General features: G+C 41.9%; 1 protein-coding gene across 2 annotated transcripts; it reads left to right on the forward strand.

Annotated features, from left to right (window-relative positions):
- The first annotated feature begins 1009 nt into the window (after window positions 1-1009).
- Window positions 1010-18155, forward strand: TASL (TLR adaptor interacting with endolysosomal SLC15A4). Of its 2 annotated transcripts, none has more exons than XM_039248782.1 (2): window positions 1010-1156; window positions 16773-18155. In XM_039248782.1, the coding sequence occupies exon 2, from the start codon at window positions 16774-16776 to the stop codon at window positions 17659-17661; it is 888 nt and encodes a 295-aa protein (XP_039104713.1). In that variant the 5' UTR covers window positions 1010-1156; window position 16773; the 3' UTR covers window positions 17662-18155. The 2 variants fall into 2 exon arrangements, with proteins under 2 accessions (XP_039104713.1, XP_039104714.1); XM_039248783.1 differs by having other exon boundaries at window positions 1082-1156; window positions 16724-18155.
- Window positions 18156-20030: the final 1875 nt, after the last annotated feature.

Below are 20030 nucleotides of genomic sequence, written 5' to 3' on the forward strand. Positions count from 1 at the left end.
GTCTCTATCTCTCTCTCAAAAATAAAGAAAACATTAAAAAATTTTTTTAAAAATGAAAAAGTAATACATATACATAGTAGAAATCTTAGGGTATGGAGTGAAAAGTAAGACTTATTCTCAAAAGGCAATGGTTTCTTTCCAGTTTCTTGCATATCCCTATAGAAGTAGTCTCTGCGTAAAAATATATACATATTTGTTATATTATATATATATTTATATATTATTAGATGTTCCTGCTAAACAATGTATCTTGGAGACCTTTTCCTATGATTAGATATAAAGCCACATGATTCTAACAGCTGTGTAGTACTGTATACAGATTTACATTCATTTAGCATAATGTCCTATTTTTGAGTATTTTTTCCAGTTTACTTTCTTAATGCTACAACTTTTCTGTGCACAGCTGTAAACATGGACATGAGTGAATTTATGCAAATAAAATTGGTGGGGCAGAGGGTATGAATACTTCAAATTTTAGAAAAAAAATTCAACAGATACTGGGAAACTGTCCTCTACAAATGTGCATAATCTCCCCACTAATGCAGGAGAATGCGTCTGTCCACAGCCTTGCCCGCTGGGTATATTATCACATTTTTTACTTTGGTTATTTTGTGAGGGAAAAGGGTTTTCATAAGCATTTTTCAAAATTCTGAGTACAAATCTGAGAGTACTTCTTAAAAATTATAGCTCAGGGACGAAACAGAGAATTTTCTAAATCCTCTTGGACTCTGGCTCTCTTTTGGTGAAGGGGTCCCAGAGAATTTACTGGTATAGGAGCACATTTATGTGGATAGGGTTCTTCTATAAAGTGTGGCAATCAACTATTTTAACAAGAGACAGTTTCATAGATAGGTTTCATTTTTTGAAAAAGGGGAAGAAACACCATTCTGTGGCTCGATGTGGGTTTGTCAGTTACTGCCTACCCTCTTCCTGGGACTTCCCACTGGTCATGAGCACAAATCAGACTTGAGCAAAAACAACTCTTTCCATGGGATCAGCTATAAGAAGAATGGCCGTACAAAGAGCAGCTTAGTTTCTTGGTCTTACTGGTGAAAGGGTGGCAGACATTTGTGACAAAAGCACTGGCTGGCTTATTTGGCTCTATATGGTCATTTGCTGTTTCTTCCGGACCAAAGGAGCAGATTGGTTAGCGAAGGTAAGAAAAAGGAGGCAGCAGGCCCTCTAATTGCTAATCCTTCTATCATCTCTCTTCTCACTTTTAGAGTCCTTTACCATCAGAAGCCAGACGCAACTGCGACATCTCAGATGCTTTTCTAGTTGACCAAATCAGAGGCAAGTGGGAGCCTCGACAAGCATTTGAGGGAGCCGGACAGTCAGGAGAAATGAAGTGAAATGCTCCCTTCCCTTAGCTCCTTGTGTCCACATTTTGGGCATTTCTAAAATATTTTTTTTTAACCTAAAAATTTGGACAAGTCAGATCAAGTATTTGTTGTGTGATTTATACAGTTATTGTTCAGGGATTGCTGCAGAGAATCAGCTTCCACGTTTTAAAAAGCAGGCCTCCAAACCTGACCAGAATTTTGCAGGGACAGCATGTCTCTAGAATTTAGTTACAGTGATAGAGTTTTAGAGAGGAATAGGAGGACAGTAAGCGGCGGGTGGCTTTGACTCTCAATTATTCATTCCGAGAGCTTGAGCTAAGTGTTTTCCTGTGTGACAGGGCCCATTCAAAGCCAATGTGATCTCCAGGGCTGCTGTTTTTCGAGTTGCCATCTGGCTGATTTGGGGAAAGTCTACCTGTTGGTATTGGTATTGGAGGCTGCGATCACAGGTGGGCTTTCGTGTGAACTATTGTTAGATCTGTTCCAACATACGGTTTCTTGTGCGCATCCATCTGCACTTCGGTATAGACCTGACTTGGCCAGAATGTTCATACTGATAGTTTTGGAACATTTCTTGCATAGGTCAGTGTAAGAACAGTGTGTTTCTGACCTTGGAAAGCTTCTCCGAGGAGGAGTGGAGAGTATTTAAAATTTGCGTACAAAACATTCACATTACGGTAATCTAGGGGACCTAAAAAGGCAAGTGCACTCATTCTGTTATCTCATATCAAAGTGGTGTTTCTAAGCTACATCGAGTCACTGAACTGTTTCTAATCACATACCTAAAGATTAGCTTAGATATGTGAGATAACGTGCATGGAACTAGAGAGTATTATGCAGAAATAAGTCACTGAGAGAAAGACCCATAACTATGATTTCACTCACATGTGGAATTTAAGAAACAAAACAGATGAGCATAGGGGAAGGGAAGGAAAAATAAGATAAAAAGAGAGAGGGAGGAGAACCATAACAGACTCTTAAATACGGAGAACAAACTGTGGGTTGACAGAGTGGAGGTGTGTGGGGGGTATGGGCTAAATAAGTTCTTTACAAACATGATACGACGGAAATTTGCCTTCATTAACTGTATATAGAGTTACTTTCCTCCCAGCTTTTGTTTTGCCAAGTTTCAAAACCTATCTTAAAATGCAAAGAATAGTACAATGAACACCCATATTTCCGTCATGTAGATTAATCAGTTGTAGCATGTTGCTGTATTTACTTTCTCACCCTCTTGCTCTCTTCATCCATATACACATGTGCACACTAACATATACACAGTCCCTTTGGTGACTTTAGGACACATGTCATCTCCAAATCCTTGAGCATTTATCTCCTAAGAAAAAGGGCCGTCTTCCACATAATTACACTCCTAAGGAAATTTAACACCAATACAATACTATTCTTCCATACAGGATTCATACTGAAATTTAAATTTCTCCAATTATTTCTCCACTTTACTTCCTGATTTTATTTTCTAAATTTACAATCCACTTAAGTACATGGCATGGCATTTTGTTGCTAGGACTACTACTAAGTAAGTGATAATGGTAATAGATATAAAACAATATAATTAATAATGATTAAAAATTTTAATACCAAATTTAACATCAGTCAAGATTATTAACATCCCTTTTCTTATTTTTGTAGTCCTCTCATTTTGTGTCAAATTAAAAAAATGATCATGAGCTTTAATATTTTTCATTTGGGAGATATGAAGACTGAACATGAAGAAAATCCAAACTACTACAAAAGTATATTTACAAATTTTCTTCATCAAAATTTACAGTTTCTGTAAATAAGAAAATCCACATACCCAGATAAAGCCCTTGGAAGTAGCTGTTACCTTTGGTCAAAAGGACAGAAGTAGAAATGAACAAAACATTATTTACTTGGTGATGTTAATGTTGAAAACAGAGGCCTTCTGACTTATATAATCTTAGCCATCAAATTAGACTTTCAGAAATTAAGAATCACTTCAGATTTGAAAGACTAGATGATCCCAAATTATTTATTTTGTAACAAGAGTTGACATATGGATCAGAGATACTTTAGAGCATTTGTCAACATATGCCACCAAAGATGAAGTAAGAGGAATATAAACCAAGGTATATGACAAAGTAAATGCTTATTTCTAGCTCTAAAATACATAAACTTTCAAAGGTAATAGTAACGGAAACTGTGGGAGATTTTTAATGTGGGGATAGCCCTCCTAAAGCACTTTGTTTTGGGTGAAAAATTCTTGCATCATTCACTGAAAAACCAAACGCACAATAGATTTACTGATCCTAATAAACAAACATTTGATATAGATTTGGCTACATGATACTAACTAGATTATGAACAAAATAGCATCCAGGGTTTTCAGTGATAATCTTTTGGTAGTTTATTCATAAGACCCAGAGATCAAGATCTTAAAACAAAACAAAACAAAACAAAACAAAACAAAACAAAAAGATTGGAATTGTGGGATCTAGGATTTAGATTGTAGGAAGAACAGGCAAAGAGATGAAATGGAGTACTTGGAGGATTTGGGGCTACTAAAAACATAACATCTCTGACAGGTCACCTGCACATAATCTAGTAAGCCAGTGCTTCATCCTGGAATTTTAGGCAAAAATAAATTTGCTTATCTGATTGGCAAATTAATAGTAATACTGTACTGAAGGATGTCGGCGTAACAATTAATCTCAAACACTGCTGATGAGAGAATAAGCTGGCCCAAGCTACTTGAAAGGCAATGTGCAAGAGCTGTGCGGTAGTAATTCAACTTCTTCAAATCTGGCCTAAGGAAAAAAAAATTCGTGGAGGCATATGCAGTGATTACATACAGTAAAAAAGCAATAAAAACCTCAACGTCCCGTTTGAGAAATAATTTGCTAATGTAAGATGTGCCTGTAGATGTGCTATTTTGTAACTGCTGCCTCTGCATGGCTCTGGAGATAGTTTTTTTTTTTTTTTAAGTTTATTTATTTTGGAGAAAGAGAATCCCAAGCACGCTGTAGGCTGCCAGCGTGGAGCCCGATGTGGGGCTCTATCTCATGAACCGTGAGATTGTGACCTGAGCCAAAATCAAGAGTTGGACGCTTAACTGGCTGAGCTGCCCAGGCGCCCCTGTCTCGACCCAGAGTCCCTCAGACGTCTTAGTTCATGTGTGAGCAAACTGTCCTTTCAGGGACCATTCTGTTTTACCAGCCTATCACCCCGGTCCCCCACCTCCCACCAATCCCCGAACTTCTTGCTTTCCTTTTGCTATTGCCAATTACTCCTTCTCTTAAAGGACTACCCCAATGACTTAGCTCCCTGATTTATTTAAGGTAGCAGGTGATTTTGCTCAAGTTCCATGCAACCCCGATAAACATCTTGAGGGCAGGGACAGAAATAACCTAGAATCTCTAATTCCGGGGTAGGGATGCTGGCCTGTTGATATAGGAGATCCGAAGGGTATGGGCGGTGAAACAGGGCCTGGATGGGGAACCATGGCTCTCAGGACAGAGATCAAAATACACATACACAAAAAGAAATAAGAATGCTCAAGTGCCTGGGGTGGGTGTAATGGTGTGGAGAGCCGGGAACAGCTCGGCCTGGCTGGGGCCTTGGGGCCTGCGGCCAACAGGCAGAGAGTAGGCTGGGAAGACAGATACGAAGCATGAAGCTCGAGGGCCCACCATACGTGGACTTTCTCCTGGAGATCACGGGGTAATGTCGCTCTTTAGATGGCGCAGCTCTTTGTTGTGATGAATCACTAAATTATACACCTGAAACGAGTATTACACTCACTATATGCTAACTAAAACTTAAACAGTAACTTGAACCATGGAAAGAAAATAGTGTATCTGTAATATTAAATTACTCTGTGGTTGTAAAATTAAGGGGGAGGTGATGCCAGGCTGTAGCAGTGGGAGCGGTTAGGGAAAACGTTCACACAGCTAGATGAAAAGACCAGAGAGGATACATTATTTGTGTATCTCTGAGGCACACTCGTAGTACCGCACCGTCAGAACACGTGTATAGTCCTCTGGCCCACTCTCGGGCACATGTTGGCTGCCTTCGTGGCGCTTTCTCTACTTCACTGTACTGCCCTTCCTTTGTTCCCACGTGGTGTTGTTAGTCTATACTCTTCTCTTTTTAAAAGTTTATTTATTTATTTTGAGAGCATGCATGCAGATGCATGTGTGAGCAGGGGAGGGGCAGAGGGAGAGGGAGAGGGACAGAGTGCCAAGCAGGCTCTGCACTGTTAGTGCAGAAATCAGCGTGGGGCTAGAACTTACAAACTGTGAGATCATGACCTGAGCGGAGATCAAGAGTCAGATGCTCAACCTACTGAGCCACACACATGCCCCCAAGGGCGGTTGTTTAGAGTCAGGGTCCGGGTTGTTGGAGTCAGGGTGGATACCCTTCTCCTGCTTGACGTTAACTGCTCTCAGCAAGGCAGTAGTGTGATCTATTTTATGAACAGACCATGCCCTTTGAGTTCATAAATTAGGACTTGAATCTTACCTCCAGCACTTAGTTGCTTTGTGACCTTGGGAAGGTCATTTGTCAAATCTCAAACTCGGTTTTCTCATTAGGGAAATCCGAATGGTGATAATAGCTAACAGGCAGTGTTACTGAAAAATTGGGCTTAGGGGCACCTGGGTGGCTCAGGTGGTTAAGCGTCCAACTCTTGATTTGGCCCAAGTCATGATGTCATGGTTTGTGGGATCTAGCCCCATGTGGGCTTCTGCGCTGACAGCACAGAGCCTGTTTGGGATTCTCTTTTCTCTCTCTGCCCCTTCCATGCATATGCACTCTCTCAAAAATAAATAAACTAAAAAAAAAAAATTAGGCATAATATATGGAAAGCACCTGACACAGGCGCTATTATTATCATGCTCTATCCCACTACCGCATCTGCTTTTTGACTTAGGTCACAACCATTGCAACCATGGCTCATGAATGAACTTGGCCCTTTGCCTGTTTTTCTAAATAAAGTTTTATTGGAGCACAGCCACATCCATTTGTTCACCTATGGTCTATGGCTGCTTTCCTGCTTTAAGACAGAGTTGAGCAACTGTGGCAGAGACTTAAAATATTAAATATTTGGCCCTTCATAAAAAAAGTTTGCTGATCCCTGACTTAGGTCTTCCCCACTGTTTCCTGTTGTAAAGTTCTTCCTTCTTTATGTTTTCTCTTTCAGTTCACGCTTGCGTTGTTTGCGTGTAAATGAAAAGTATTTCCATGTACAGAGTATAACAAGAGTTTTCTGAAAAACGACGTAAGTGCTAGCACAGAAAGAAGAATTTATATTGCAGTTTCTTCTGAAATCCAAGTAACTGATTTAACAAGGTTCTGCACTTTAGCACATATTTCTAAGATGTGAATTTGCACATAAGGTTAATTTTGGGATTCCCCTGTCTGGTAATGATTAATGTAGGCTAAATCTGCCTGGAACAGCTCATCTGCACAAGTCCTTGGATGTCTTTTCCTTCACACTTAGTTATGAGCAATTCTAAATATATCTATGTATCTTCTCAAAATGCAATGACAAAATTCAACGCTAAAATATCATGGAACGATTAAAATAATCCATTGGCATAAGTTTCAAGGTCTCAGATGAAATTTACTCTAAAACATGTAATAGCATTTGTTTGGAGTATACCTTTTATAATACCTTTGAAGAAATTAACGTCATAAAAATTTCACAGATAGTCACTGAAATTTTTTAAAATACTAACAATCAAAATCAACTCAAAGAACATTCTTTAGTTCTCTGTTTTTAAACTTTAGGATGTCATGATACACAGTATTGCTTTCACTCTAATGGTACATTAAAAGGTTTATGAATATTCAATGAGTTAACATATGTTTAATTTTTGTTTATAGATTTCACACATTGCATAGCTTTAGAGCAAGCTTCCAAAAGCTGTTTTAGCATGCTCTCTGCTGCCCTCTGCTGCTAATTTTCAGAAACTGATTTTGATTCTGAGTAATGCTAGCTTAAATTCTCTTAATATATACTTATAAACTCATGCAATATTAAAGTTTGCGGGGAACCTACTGATAATTTAATCCTACATGCTTCATTTACAGATCAGGAGTCTCTGAGACGTTAAGCAACATGTGAGTGTGTGCTCATTTCCTGATTGCCAATGTTTGAATGTCTGGTGGCTTTGGACATGTTATTTAATTTTGACACCTATATAACGAGCATAATAACACTACCTACATCTTAGAGTCTCTGGGGGAATCCAGTGATTTGGTACATAGAAAGCACTTAGGATACTTTGTGGGTTGTAGCTAGTACTAATGCGAGCTATTTTATTGACTTGTCATTAATAAGATTAAAACCAGAGCTAATGACAAGGTCAGAACCAGAATTCAGGTCAGAACCCTGACTACTAATTCAAGAATTTTTTTTTGCACTAGTCTGAATATATGATGAAACTTTACCTTTTTAAAATAGGCTTCACGCTGGGCGTGGAACCCAAGGTAGGGCTTGAACTCACAACCCTGAGATCAAGACCTGAGCTGAGATCAAGAAACAGATACTTAACCTACTGAGCCACTCAGCCACCCCAAAACTTTACCTTTGAATGTAGATTTTATTATTTTATTTTTAAAATATATTTTTTAGTTTATCTTTGAAAGAGAGAGAAAGAGAGAGAGAGCGTCAGAGTGTGAGCAGGGGAGGGGCAGAGAGAGAATGAGAGAGTGAGGAGCCCAAGCAGGCTCCGCACAGGCAGTGCAGAGCCCAACATGGGGCTCGAACCCACAAACTGTGAGATCATGACCTGAGTCAAAACCAAGTCGCACACTTAACCGAATGAGCCACCTAGGCGCCCCTTCCAATATAAATTTCTAATGTGCACACTTGGAAGATGATTTCGCTGTTGGTTGTAAGTAGTCTCTCCAATGGACTCCGTGCCTGAATCCCCACTGCACAATGAGACACTTGCACTCGGAGAGTTCATGTCGTGTGAAACGCAAGAGGAACTAAACTAAACCCATTAGCTCATTTTCCAGCACTTTCTCCCGATCTCTTCATTTTGGTCAGTGCTGGTGCCATTTCCCCGCAGGCCCAGACTCCCGTCACTTTTTGTTCCTCTCTCTCCTTCATTTCCATGTCCAGGAATCTCCGTCTCTCAAGTTCATTCCTTCTCTTCCTCTTCTGCTACCTCCCTCCCCATTTCCTGTCCCAATCTCTTCAGGGGGGGATGAATTTACCAGCCTTCTAACTTGGGTCCTTCACTCCAATATCAACTTGCTGAAATGTGTCTTGCACGGAAGTGACAGACGGCATCATGGCCTGCATCCGCTTCCGGAGCTTGCTGTGGCCTGCAGGGTACACTGGCTGTCTTCAGCCTTCCATGTCCCAACGCACCTCCCTGAATGCTCCTCCGTCTGATGAGTCTTTTCCTGTAGCCACGAGTGCATCCCTCTCTAGAAACGAGGATGTTATTTTTTGCTTTTTCATCATTGGACTTACCGCTTTCCGCCTTACTGGTCTGCCTGGGGCCCCGCACATCACAATGCTACGGTTCCTGTTCCACCAGCATCAAGCTATCAACCAAGCTCTCGGATGATGACAAATAGCAAAAAGGCCCCATTATTTCAAACAAAATCCTAGACCCTCTTTCTTCAATGCTTTGAAGGAGCGGAGATGATCTCGAGTGTTCATACATATCTCCCACATAAAATGCCAGAAGACTGTCTTCGGGCTCAACTTCTGGTATGAAAAAAATAGGATAAGTAGCAGAAGACTTGGAGTAGGGCTGGATGGGAACAAAGGCTAATAAAGAGTGACTGTGAAATTTCAGTAAAAGCCTTAGGTGACCAGCACTTGGAGAAATAATACTTGTATCCCACCTAGGTCGGGGTCTGTTACTGATGGCACGAGACTCACGACACAGGCCTCTTCACTTTTATTGACTTCTCTCTCTGCAGTGATTTTTCCCTTCTCTCAGGCCTGTTCAAATCCTTCTTGTTCTTTTTTTTTTTTAATTTTATTTTAGAGAGAGAGTGAACGGGGGAAAGGGGCAGAAGCAGAGAGAGAAAGAATCCTAAGCAGATTCCACACTCAGCATGGAGCCCAGTGTCGGACTTGATCCCATGACCCTGGGACCATGACCTGAGCCAAAATCAAGAGCCAGACACTCAACCGACTGAACCACCGAGGCCCCCCTGAATCCTTCTTATTCTTTGGGACCAAATGAAAGTTGACATTTCACACAGTGACTTTTTTCTCTGTCTTCTACACCCTCAGAATGTGGTGTGCCTTTACCCACAAACTCAGCTGTACAGGAGGGGCCAGAGTCTTTTTTCCCCTGCTCTTAGTTACTTAAAAAAATATTTATATTTAGTTTTTATTTTAATTAAGAAACGAATCCAAGTTTTACAGGAACGTAATTGGGCTCAAATGACCCTAAGAAGAGCAATCCCTGTACCTCTTTCCCAAAAGCAACTACTTTTATCTCCTTTTTAACTCACTATTTAGTGTTTGCCTCCATTTCTTTGAAGTAGCATGCTTATATTCCAACTTTTGGATTTTTCAGTTTGGGGCTTTATTTATTGACTGGTCACCAACCAGATAACGGTTTAGTTTTTCTTCCTCCCCTCCCTTCTGCCAGGAACATACAACCTTGGCCTACCAAGTACACATGCCAAGTACATACCAAGTCAGTGCTCCTCTCACTCCATGGGCTGGCCGCCCCATCTGGCCACATGGGCTGATGCCTGAGACAATTGTTATTGATACCACATTACTATACGTGGTATAATATCAACTTTGCTTCCTGATTGATTGTCCTCCTGTGACGAGATCTCAAATTTGGTGAGATCAATTTTCACTGCTTTACAGATTACGTCACCCTCAGCCATGCAGTGAGCCATGCTTTTTTTTCTTGCACCACTTTTTCTTAAAGTTTGAGCTGGAGTTTATCACTGCCTAGATCTGTGGCGTCTCCTATGGTAGGCCCACGTGGGAATTTAAATTAAATGAGAATGTCACTCATTCTAGCTCCATTTCGCGCACTTACTAGTCATAAGTGGCTCTCGGTCCTCATACTGGACAGCAGAGAGATTTAACATTTCCATCGCCAGAGAAACCTATGTTGGATGACACTTTCATCACCTCAGAGACAACCCAAGAAACCATACTATTAAAACAAAAATAGCTTTAAAAAATTTCCTTGAACCATTCACACAGGTATTCTAGACTTCCCCAAACAGTAATGGAAAAAAATATTAAAAGGAAGTTTCATATAATCTTAGTTTCAAAATAACTAAACACACAGTGTCTCAGATAAGGGTCCCATATCATCACCAAACAGCTTAAAGTTTACGCCCTCGGCTATTTTTTGCTACCTCCTCTCCAACACCCCTTGAAAGGAGGCCAGAGATGAATGAATCAGGTGTTGTTCTAGAATTAGTGCTGTGGCACTGAGTGATGGCAAACATCTTTAAACTTCAATTATAACTGCTTGTTTTCAGGATTTTCAAGTTTTGTTATCAACTTCATAGGCTGTACTGTCCGAGAGTGCCGTGTGGCATGGCACTTAAAATTAATTTATCTTTTTAAGTTTATTTATTTATTTTGGGAGAGACAGACTGAGCAAGCACATGTCGGGGAGGGGCAGAGAGAGGAAGCAGAGAATCCCACGCAGGCTCCGAACTGCCAACGCACAGCCTGATGTGGGGCTCGAACCCACAAAACATGAGATCGTGACCTGAGCCGAAACTAAGAGTTAGACGCTTAACTTCCAGGTACCCCCTAAATTAATTTAAATAGAAATGAAATTCAGTTTCAGTAGCTACATTTCAAGTACCCAGTAACCACATGTGGCTACCAGTTAACATTTCAGACAGCACAGATATCAATCATTCCATCATTTCAGATAGTTCTGTTGGGCAGCACGGGTCCAGATTTTTCATTTGTTACATTCTCCTAATTTACCCCCAAGTCCACAGCCCATTATATAACTCTTATTCATGGTGCTCAGACTTACTAAGTTGTCTTCAATTTCATCTTCAAATCCAGAAGGCTTCTGGTCTGTTCCAACCTGGCAGTTGGCCTTTTGAGTCTGTTATGCAGCTTTCATGCCACAATGGCCTTCCACTTTCATCCTGAGTAGGACTCTGGAACTTCCTGAACCTAGGACAGAAACAGGGAGCCTCAGTCCATAGCACTCCCATCTTCTCTTCCTAGTCTGCGTACCCCTCGCACTCAGCCCACACTTCGGATCTCAGTGCACGGCCCCAACAAAAAGCTGCCCCTTCCTCCCCTCCAGGGTCTGGGCACATATGCGCGCCCAGTCCGTGAGTCAGCATGAGTCTTGAGGATTGGGAGAAAAGCCCGTGCCAACTTGCAGACAGGCTGTGGGCAATTTGAGCAGAGAACCAGAGTACCATGACAGCCGGTTGGGCTTCCTCACGTTGGCCTCTAGAACGTCTTACCTTGTTGGGACAGGCAAACTCGAGGAGGGACAGAGTGGGGCCCTTTATAGTGCAGGGTCTGGCACAGGAGCTGAGGCTCTCACAGTCTGAGGGCTCCTTTGTCTCTCCTGTGCCACATTCCTTTTTCCTGCATTCCTTGTCATTGACTCACTCCTTTCAGTAGAGCACATCTTCCACTGACTTCCTGAGAAAGGTGGCGGGGAGATGAGCTATTTGAGACTTGTACGTAAGAAATCTCTCTATTCTGGGGTGCCTGGGTGGCTCAGTCAGTTGAGTGAGCTCTTGATTTCAACTCAGGTCATGATCTCATGGTTCAGGAGATCAAGCCCTGCGTCAGGCTCTGCACTGACAACGTGGAGCCTGCTTGGGGTTCTCTTTCTCCCTTTCTCTCTCAGCCTCTCTCCTGCTTGTGCTCTCCCTCAAAAATAAACAAACTTAAAAATAAAATCTCTATTTTATCTGTATACTTGATTATTTGGTCATTAAATTCTAGGTTGAATACAAATTTCATTAAACATTTTTCAATAATTTCTTTAACTTTATTTATTTTTGAGAGAGACAGAGATAGCATGAGCTGGGGAGAGGCAGGGAGAGAGTAGGAGAGAGAATCCCAAGCAGGCCCTATGCTGTCAGCACAGAGCCTGATGCGGGGCTCGAACTCACAAAACCATGAGATCATGACTTGAGCTGATAGCAAGAGCCAGATGCTTAATCGAGTAAGTCACCCACAGGCATCCCTCATTCAGAAAGTTTTAGATATTGTTACATAATCTTCTTGCTTCTCACGTTGCTGTTGAGAAGTCTAAACATGTTGGGTCTTGGGTTTTTTTCCTTCTCTCTCTCTCTGGAAATGTAGAGTGTTTTCTCTTTTTCCCAAGTGGTTTACAATAACGAGAAGGGAAGTATAGAGAAAGTGGGTTTTTTTAATGTTTTTTTTTATTTATTTATTTCTAGGAGAGAGAGAGAGAGAGAGACAGCATGAGCAGGGGAGGGTCAGAGAGAGAGGGAGTCACAGACTGAAACAGGCTCCAGGCTCCGAGCTGGCAGTCAGCACAGAGCCCCACGTGGGGCTCGAACCCACGAATCGCGAGATCATGACCTAAGCGAAAGTCGGACGCTTCACCGACTAAGCCACCCAGGCGCCCCAAGAAAGTGGGTTTTTATCCAGGATTTTGTGGACTCACATCCTTTTGTTCTGGGAAACACTCTAATTGTTTAAATTTCTCTCCTATATTCTCTTCCTTCTGAGCCTTCTATTGCTCAGATAATGAATCCCCTGGGCTGGTTTTCTAGTTTTATCTTTACTATTTTTTATCTTGTAGTTTTGTTCTACTTTCAAAATGGGAGTTTGCCTCCACTTTGTTTTTCAATCTTTCTACTGGGCTTTAAAATTCTCTAACAGTTTTCACTTCAAACAACTTCAGAATGTTTTCTATAGCAACCTAGTTTTAATTTAAAGATCGTAGTGTTACTAACCTTTCCCCTTGAGCTTATTGACAGTAGTTCATGTTCCACGCACCCAGAATTAATTCCTCTAAGTGTTTCCTTCTGTCTCTGTCATTCAGAGCTTTCTTCGGATGCTTCAAAATTCTACTCACATTTAAGGATGGAGATCCAAAAAGCTCAGTGGGCTCTTGTGGTTGTGAACTTGAATGAAGGGTGGTCTGGATGCCCCATTTACTTGTGAATCCTCTGGTGTCAATTGCTCTCCTTCTCAGACTAGTCCAGTTTCCCCAGAACAGTCTTCCCTGAATCCTGCCTAGAACGTGAATGCCCCTGTGGCAGCATTCTGGAAACTAAGGGGGGTAGGGAGGTTGGGGATCTCACAATCCCACATGCATACGTTTTTGTAGCCTATTATCGGTTCAGTAATTCCACCCTCAGGTGGTATCCCATACTCCGGAGACTCTATTTTATTCTTCAGAGAATAAATCTCAACTTTTCCTTTGGGGCTGAGAAGGGGAGATGGTTACCTGGTTGTAGGGAATGAATGAGAGAACCCTATTCCCAAAAGTTACATGGTACCACCAACTCCTGAACATGTAGGGGAATGTCAACAAGACTGGCTCTTCGGTTTCTCCATGGTTCTTATAAGAATCTGTTTTCTCAGGTCTCCAAAGACATTGATCTTGGCTTCCTGCTTTTCAGCTTCTGAAACGTTATTGAACTTGTCTCTTCTCCCATTTTCACTTTTCTTTTGAATATTAACATTTCAAATAAATACTTTTTGTTGTTCTATTAAAGTTTGGGGAAAAAGAAAAGAATACATGGATTGGTCTTACTTCCTATATGTTCCTGGAGATCTTTGCTTTCCTCTATCTCAATTTGATCTTGCTTTTGAGCTCACAGTCTCCTGAGTGATCACTGTCAATCAGGATTTCTTCAGTCTCGTCAGGACTCCCTCCTCTTTGGGTTCCCCTGTAAATTCTCCCTCTTCTACGGGACCCCATAGAGCTACAGGGTCCGTTATGGATACGGAAGTACGGCCATGTTTGGTTGTCAACATGGAGTCATACTGGCATCCATGGAAACTTACCATTCACTGGGCCCTGGTGAATAGTCTATAGATATGTCTTCAATCTTCTCACCCAATTCTTTTTTTTTTTTTTTAATGTTTTATTTATTTCTAGGAGACAGAGAGAGAGACAGTGGGATCAGGGGAGGGTCAGAGAGAGAGGGAGTCACAGACTGAAACAGGCTCCAGGCTCTGAGCTGGCAGTCAGCACAGAGCCCGATGTGGGGCTCGAACCCACGAACCGCGAGATCATGACCTAAGCGAAAGTCGGACGCTTAACCGACTAAGCCACCCAGGCGCCCCTCTTCTCACCCAATTCTTGGTCTTCAGGTTTGGAGGCTCTGGGTGGCATACTGGTTTGTGAGCAGACTTGAGGAGGCCACCTCAGGCTTGTCCACTCCAGTAATCCACATGGCTGGCTCTGCTCCTTCCCCAAAGCGTGCTGAACAGTGTGGGAGAAGGAGCAGATTTTCTGATTCCCCAGATTTTATGTGGGAGATAGATTTGGGAAGAAAAGAGCTCTGTGCCCTATCTGGAGTCATACCACTTTCATCCATGGGGGATTATATCCACTAGTCTGCTGGTGATGCATAAATATTGTGCTCTGGATCCTTTGGGGCTCTGGATTCTCAAGTTTAAAAGCTCAAGTTATGTTGTTCCAAAAGCCATTTTTCTAAAATTGAATTCTGCCAAGAATTCTAGAAGCTCATCTATAAACTCAAAAGTAGACAGTGACATTTTTGCTCTGGTTTTCCATAACGATATTCTGGGACCTTGAAGGTTGAAGGCCCCAACTGCAGTCGAGTCATGAACTAACTATCACTGTTAAAGCTTCATGATAAACTCTTTTGCTCTGTAAATTATCTGCTTCTCATATACGTAAGATCTGCCTTTTCATCTTGATGTTCAATTTGAAGGCAGAACTACACTTAGAAAGCTTCTTCAGGAAACATTTTCTTGTTGCTTATAATTCTATCCAGCATACAACAATGACCTCACAAATTTGTTGAAAACCTTTAACTTTGTATCTTTATGGTATATAACAGTGGGTAGAAAATAGTAAATATTTAATTGATATCTTTACTGAATAAATCTCCAAGTAGTTCCATAAGGGAAAATAAACACCAAAAATACGACCCTTATACAATTAAAACAATGATACTAATTTTCTTAATTATATTCTTTTTATCACATTACCCTTATTACAATTAAAAATTCACTTGGGAAATAACCTTGAATATAGAAGACAGTAAAATATAAAAATAGGACCCTTCTGTTTAGATAAAATTATTTCCTAATTTCACTTTTCAATTTCAGACTCAAGTTGATAGGTCTGTTTGAAAAGGCTGCCCTGGAAGCCAAAGAGGACCAGTTATCTTTTCTGTTGTCTGGCACCCCAGTGCCAGGAATGCCACAGCCTTCCTTTTTTAGAAAACGCAGCTGCTAGTTTGCAGCCTGTTCTAGCCACTCCAGACTCCAGTCACAACCGCGGAGGGTGGGGAGGAGAGGCAGGTGTAGCCAAAGCCCGAGGTCAGTAAAGCTCCCTGGTAACTAGGGGAGAGGTAAACATATCGGTTGGGGACACACACATTCCTAGGATGTGGCATGGTGGGAAGCGTGCAGGAGAGAGCAAGAAACTCATCCCGGGCTGCAAAGGTAGGGGAGGCTCCCTGGTCCTTCGTGATGGGTGGGCAGTGAATTATGTTCCTATGTGCCAGTGCCATCCATTATTATTTAATTGAAGTTAACAAATATCTTTTAAGTCCCTACAAAATGCAAACACCTGTGCTAGCTCCCAGGGATCAATACGAAGATAAGTAAGACACGGCCCTTCTTTTCAGCAGGATGTGTGGAAGTTTCTGCAATGTTTTTCCTATAACCCACTAGCTGCTTCCTCAATTTGCAGCTTCTCAGTCCTTCACCATTTTCTCTGGGGCAGAAAGCAAACTCTGCGGCATGACTTCCAAGGCCCTCCAAGACCCCAGTGCAATCTCTTTCCCAGCCCCTTCCACTTCTATTCAGCATCTTCGCACATGGGGCACTGGCTGTGCACCATATTCTTTACTAACTCTGCATATGGCTGAAACTCCCCATTTTCACTGCTTAGCTAAAAGGTCACCTTCTCTAGGACACATCCTTTGACGTCTCAGCCTTTGTCCCAAGCTGTGTTAGAGGCCCCTCTATGTACTTCCTCGGTGCCCATCACTATTACAGTTCTCAGTGATGTCATATGGGCATTGTCTGCCCCCCAATTGTCCTCACATGGTCCCTTCTTGAAAGATGGGACTATGTCCTATTCATCTTTTCTTCTCCCATAGTTCTGGCACACAGCAGGCACCTAATTATTAATGGCATGGTGGATGAATGCAATCGTTGCCTTTATTGTCCTTTATTTTTGATCAACTGCCTTTTTTTTTTTTTTTTTTTTTAGAATTCCAATCTTCATTTTCCCTGTTGTTATTTATCAACTCTCTTTCCAGAATGCTGTCGGAAGGGTATCTCAGTGGACTTGCCTACCAGAAGGACATCCACTGGAGCTGTTCATCTTATAATGAGCAGGTGGTTGAGAAGGAAGAGACAAAATCCGCTACTCATTCTTATTGTTCTGTGGATGAAACTCAAGTCCGAAGTCTGTACGTGAGCTACAAATCCTCAGACACGTTTATTTCTTCAGTGGGCTCAAGAGAGAGCCAACACAGTAGAAACCGGAGAACCACAATGCTGCAGACGAACCCCAATCCTGTGTTTGAAAGCCCCAGCTTGGCTGCAGTGGAAGTAAGTAGAGACTCCAGCAGAGAGACCTACTTGGTTCCACCATCTTGTAAAAGTATTTGCAAGAATTACAATGACTTACATATTGCAGGGGGCCAGGTGCTGGCTATTAATTCAGTGACCACGGATTTTCCCCCTGAGAGCAGCTTTGACTATGGCCCTCTGCTGAAATCGTCTGAGATTCCTTTGTCCATGGAGGATTCCGTTTCCACTCAGCCCGGCGACCTTCCCCAAAAACCCATACAGCGGTATTCGTCCTACTGGAGAATAACCAGCGTCAAAGAGAAAAGCAGCCTGCAAATGCAGAAGCCTGTTTCTAACGCAGTGCTTAACGAGTACCTGGAGCAGAAGCTGGTCGAGTTATACAAGCAGTACATTATGGACATTGAGTTTCATGACAGTTCTCCCACCCAGATTCTGGCGTCTGAACTCATCATGACAAGTGTGGATCAAATTAGTCTCCAAGTGTCCAAAGAGAAGAATCTGGAGACCTCCAAAGCCAAGGACATAGTCATTAACTGCCTATTACAGCTGGTATCGGGTGAAATCAGCACCCCTAGTCTCCATATTTCTCAGTATAGCAACGTGAATCCATAGACAGGTTTGCGTTCCTCCTTCTCATCTCCTCCATGCGAGAGCAACTTTCTCCACTGATTCTGAGAATGTGCAGGAGGTGGGGGGGTGAAGGGGACTCCAGAGTAAAAAGTAAAGGTTGGACGGAGGTCAAGGGTGAATTCACAGGAAATCTCTTACTATTGCACGTGATGAAAGCATGTGGGAAGAGGATCTATAGAGACTCATTTCAAAGCAAAGGTGGTATAGCAATGAAGCACAAATAAAAACGATAAAAAAAAAAGAAAAGGTATGATTCACTTAAAGGAGTAGACAAGTTGAAAAAGAAGGCAAGCCAAAGAAGAACATATACCATGGAAAGATAAAAATGCAAAGGTTTCAGGGTAAAGAGTTATTATTTGTTAATTAAATAAATTCCTCCAAGTTTTTTTTTTTTTCCTGAGAGAAATGGACTTTAGAAACGTGCTGTATTTGGGTAGAAAGACCAGTTTAAACAGTTTTGAAAATATGTTTCTATCTTTATTCTTTATCAGCCGATCATTTAAAATGTATACTCTTTATAAACATTCAAACAGTAGCAAACTGCAACTGTGTTGTTTTTTTTTTTTTATGATTACTTAGTGACAGTCATGGAACAGCCACTCTAAACTCCCAGTTTTGTTTACTAGTGAAGATGAAGTTTTCCAAATGGAAAATAGCACATGATTTTTTAAAAAGATCTTATTTTTAAGTAATCTCTCCACCCAATGTGCGGCTTGAACTTACAACCCTGAAATCAAGAGTCACACGGTCCACTGACTGAGCCAGCCAGGCCCATGATATTCATATTGCAAATATTAAGATAATTCCTTTTATTTTGCAACATATGATTTTCTTGGTGGTACTAAGCTTCAAAAGAAGTTATGAACGTTAATTCCACCTCCCTCCACCTTTTACTCCATTCTTTCTTGACCCTTTTGGAGCCAGGAAGGGGTCTTCTGTATCCTCCAAACAAGGTTACATGTTCTAGGGTCTCAGGATAGCCAATTCTGTCAATGCAAGCACTGGAATGGTGGCTTCACGAACACTTCAGTGCTCTACCCAGTTCTTCTAGCTCACAAGATGGCAAACACAGCTCACTGGCCGTGTCTAGCCTGCTGCCTAAGTTCTATTTCTTTTAATGTTTATTTTTGAACGAGAGAGAGACAGAGTGTGAGTGGGGGAGGAGCAGAGAGAGAGGGAGATACAGAAACTGAAGCAGGCTCCAGGCTCTGAGTTGTCAGCATGGAGCCTGACGCGGGGCTCAAACCCATGAACCGTGAGATCATGACCTGAGCCAAAGTCAGACGCTTAACCGACTGAGCCACCCAGGCGCCCAAAGAAACCTTCAACTTTAAAGTGATGGTGTCATGAGAGGGACCAGGAAGAAGCCTGCACGAGAGCCTGTCCAGGGGAGGAAGCTGATGGGAGGAGGCAATGGAAACAGGAAATTTTCTTCTCTCTTTCAACCCCCATCCCTTTTTCCTCCTGTCCTCTGCCTCCCTCCCCTGCTACGTTCCCCTTTCCTTTTCTTCTCTTTGCTTCTTTTCTCCCTCCTCCTTCCTTTCCTTTCCTTTTCCACCTTACTTCTCTTCCCCCCAGCACTCTCTTCCACCATTTATTTGGTAAAATGCAAATTTCTGAAATTTGAAGTATATTTCTCTATTTTATTTGATGAAATGCTAATGAATAAGAAGTTAATTCATGCACATTGCAAAGAAGAAGTTCAGGGGGCATCTGGGCGGCTCAGTTGGTTAAGCATCTGACTCCTGAGTTCAGTTCAGGTCATGATGTCATGGCTCGTGGGACTGAGCCCCACAATGTCAGTGTGCAGCCTGCTTGGGATTCTCTCTCTCTCCCTCTGTCTCTGCCCCTCTCCTGCTGATGCTCTCCCTCTCTCTCTCTCTCTCTCTCAAAATAATAAACTTGAAAAAACTGAAAAAAAAAAAAAACCCAAGAAGTTCAAAGACTGAACACTCCTCGCTTCAGCGCCTCCTTGCCTTTTGTTTTCCCTAATAACAAGGCTCATATTACCCTACGTTTATACACACATGTAGATTTGTATTTTTAGACAAATGGTATTCTACTATCTTGTCCTAGCTTTTGTCACTTAAAGATACAAGCTTCCATAGGAAGGAGCACAGTAAAAGGTTTAAGTCACATACACTCCGTGAGGAGGATGCTCTGGGCCCCATCATACACCCGCTTTCTCTGGGATGGGAAGTATGGAGACCTAATGGGCAAATGTCAATACAGAATAGAAGCATTTAACACCACCTCCCTGTGAGCCATATCTCTTCCAGGGGGAAGAATATCAGCACCAAACAAATGAGACTCATTGTTTTTTAGGCACCCAGCGGGACATAATCGTTGAC

Source organism: Hyaena hyaena, unplaced genomic scaffold, assembly GCF_003009895.1.
Source record: "Hyaena hyaena isolate Hyena2069 unplaced genomic scaffold, ASM300989v1 scaffold_318, whole genome shotgun sequence".
NCBI lineage: Eukaryota > Metazoa > Chordata > Mammalia > Carnivora > Hyaenidae > Hyaena > Hyaena hyaena.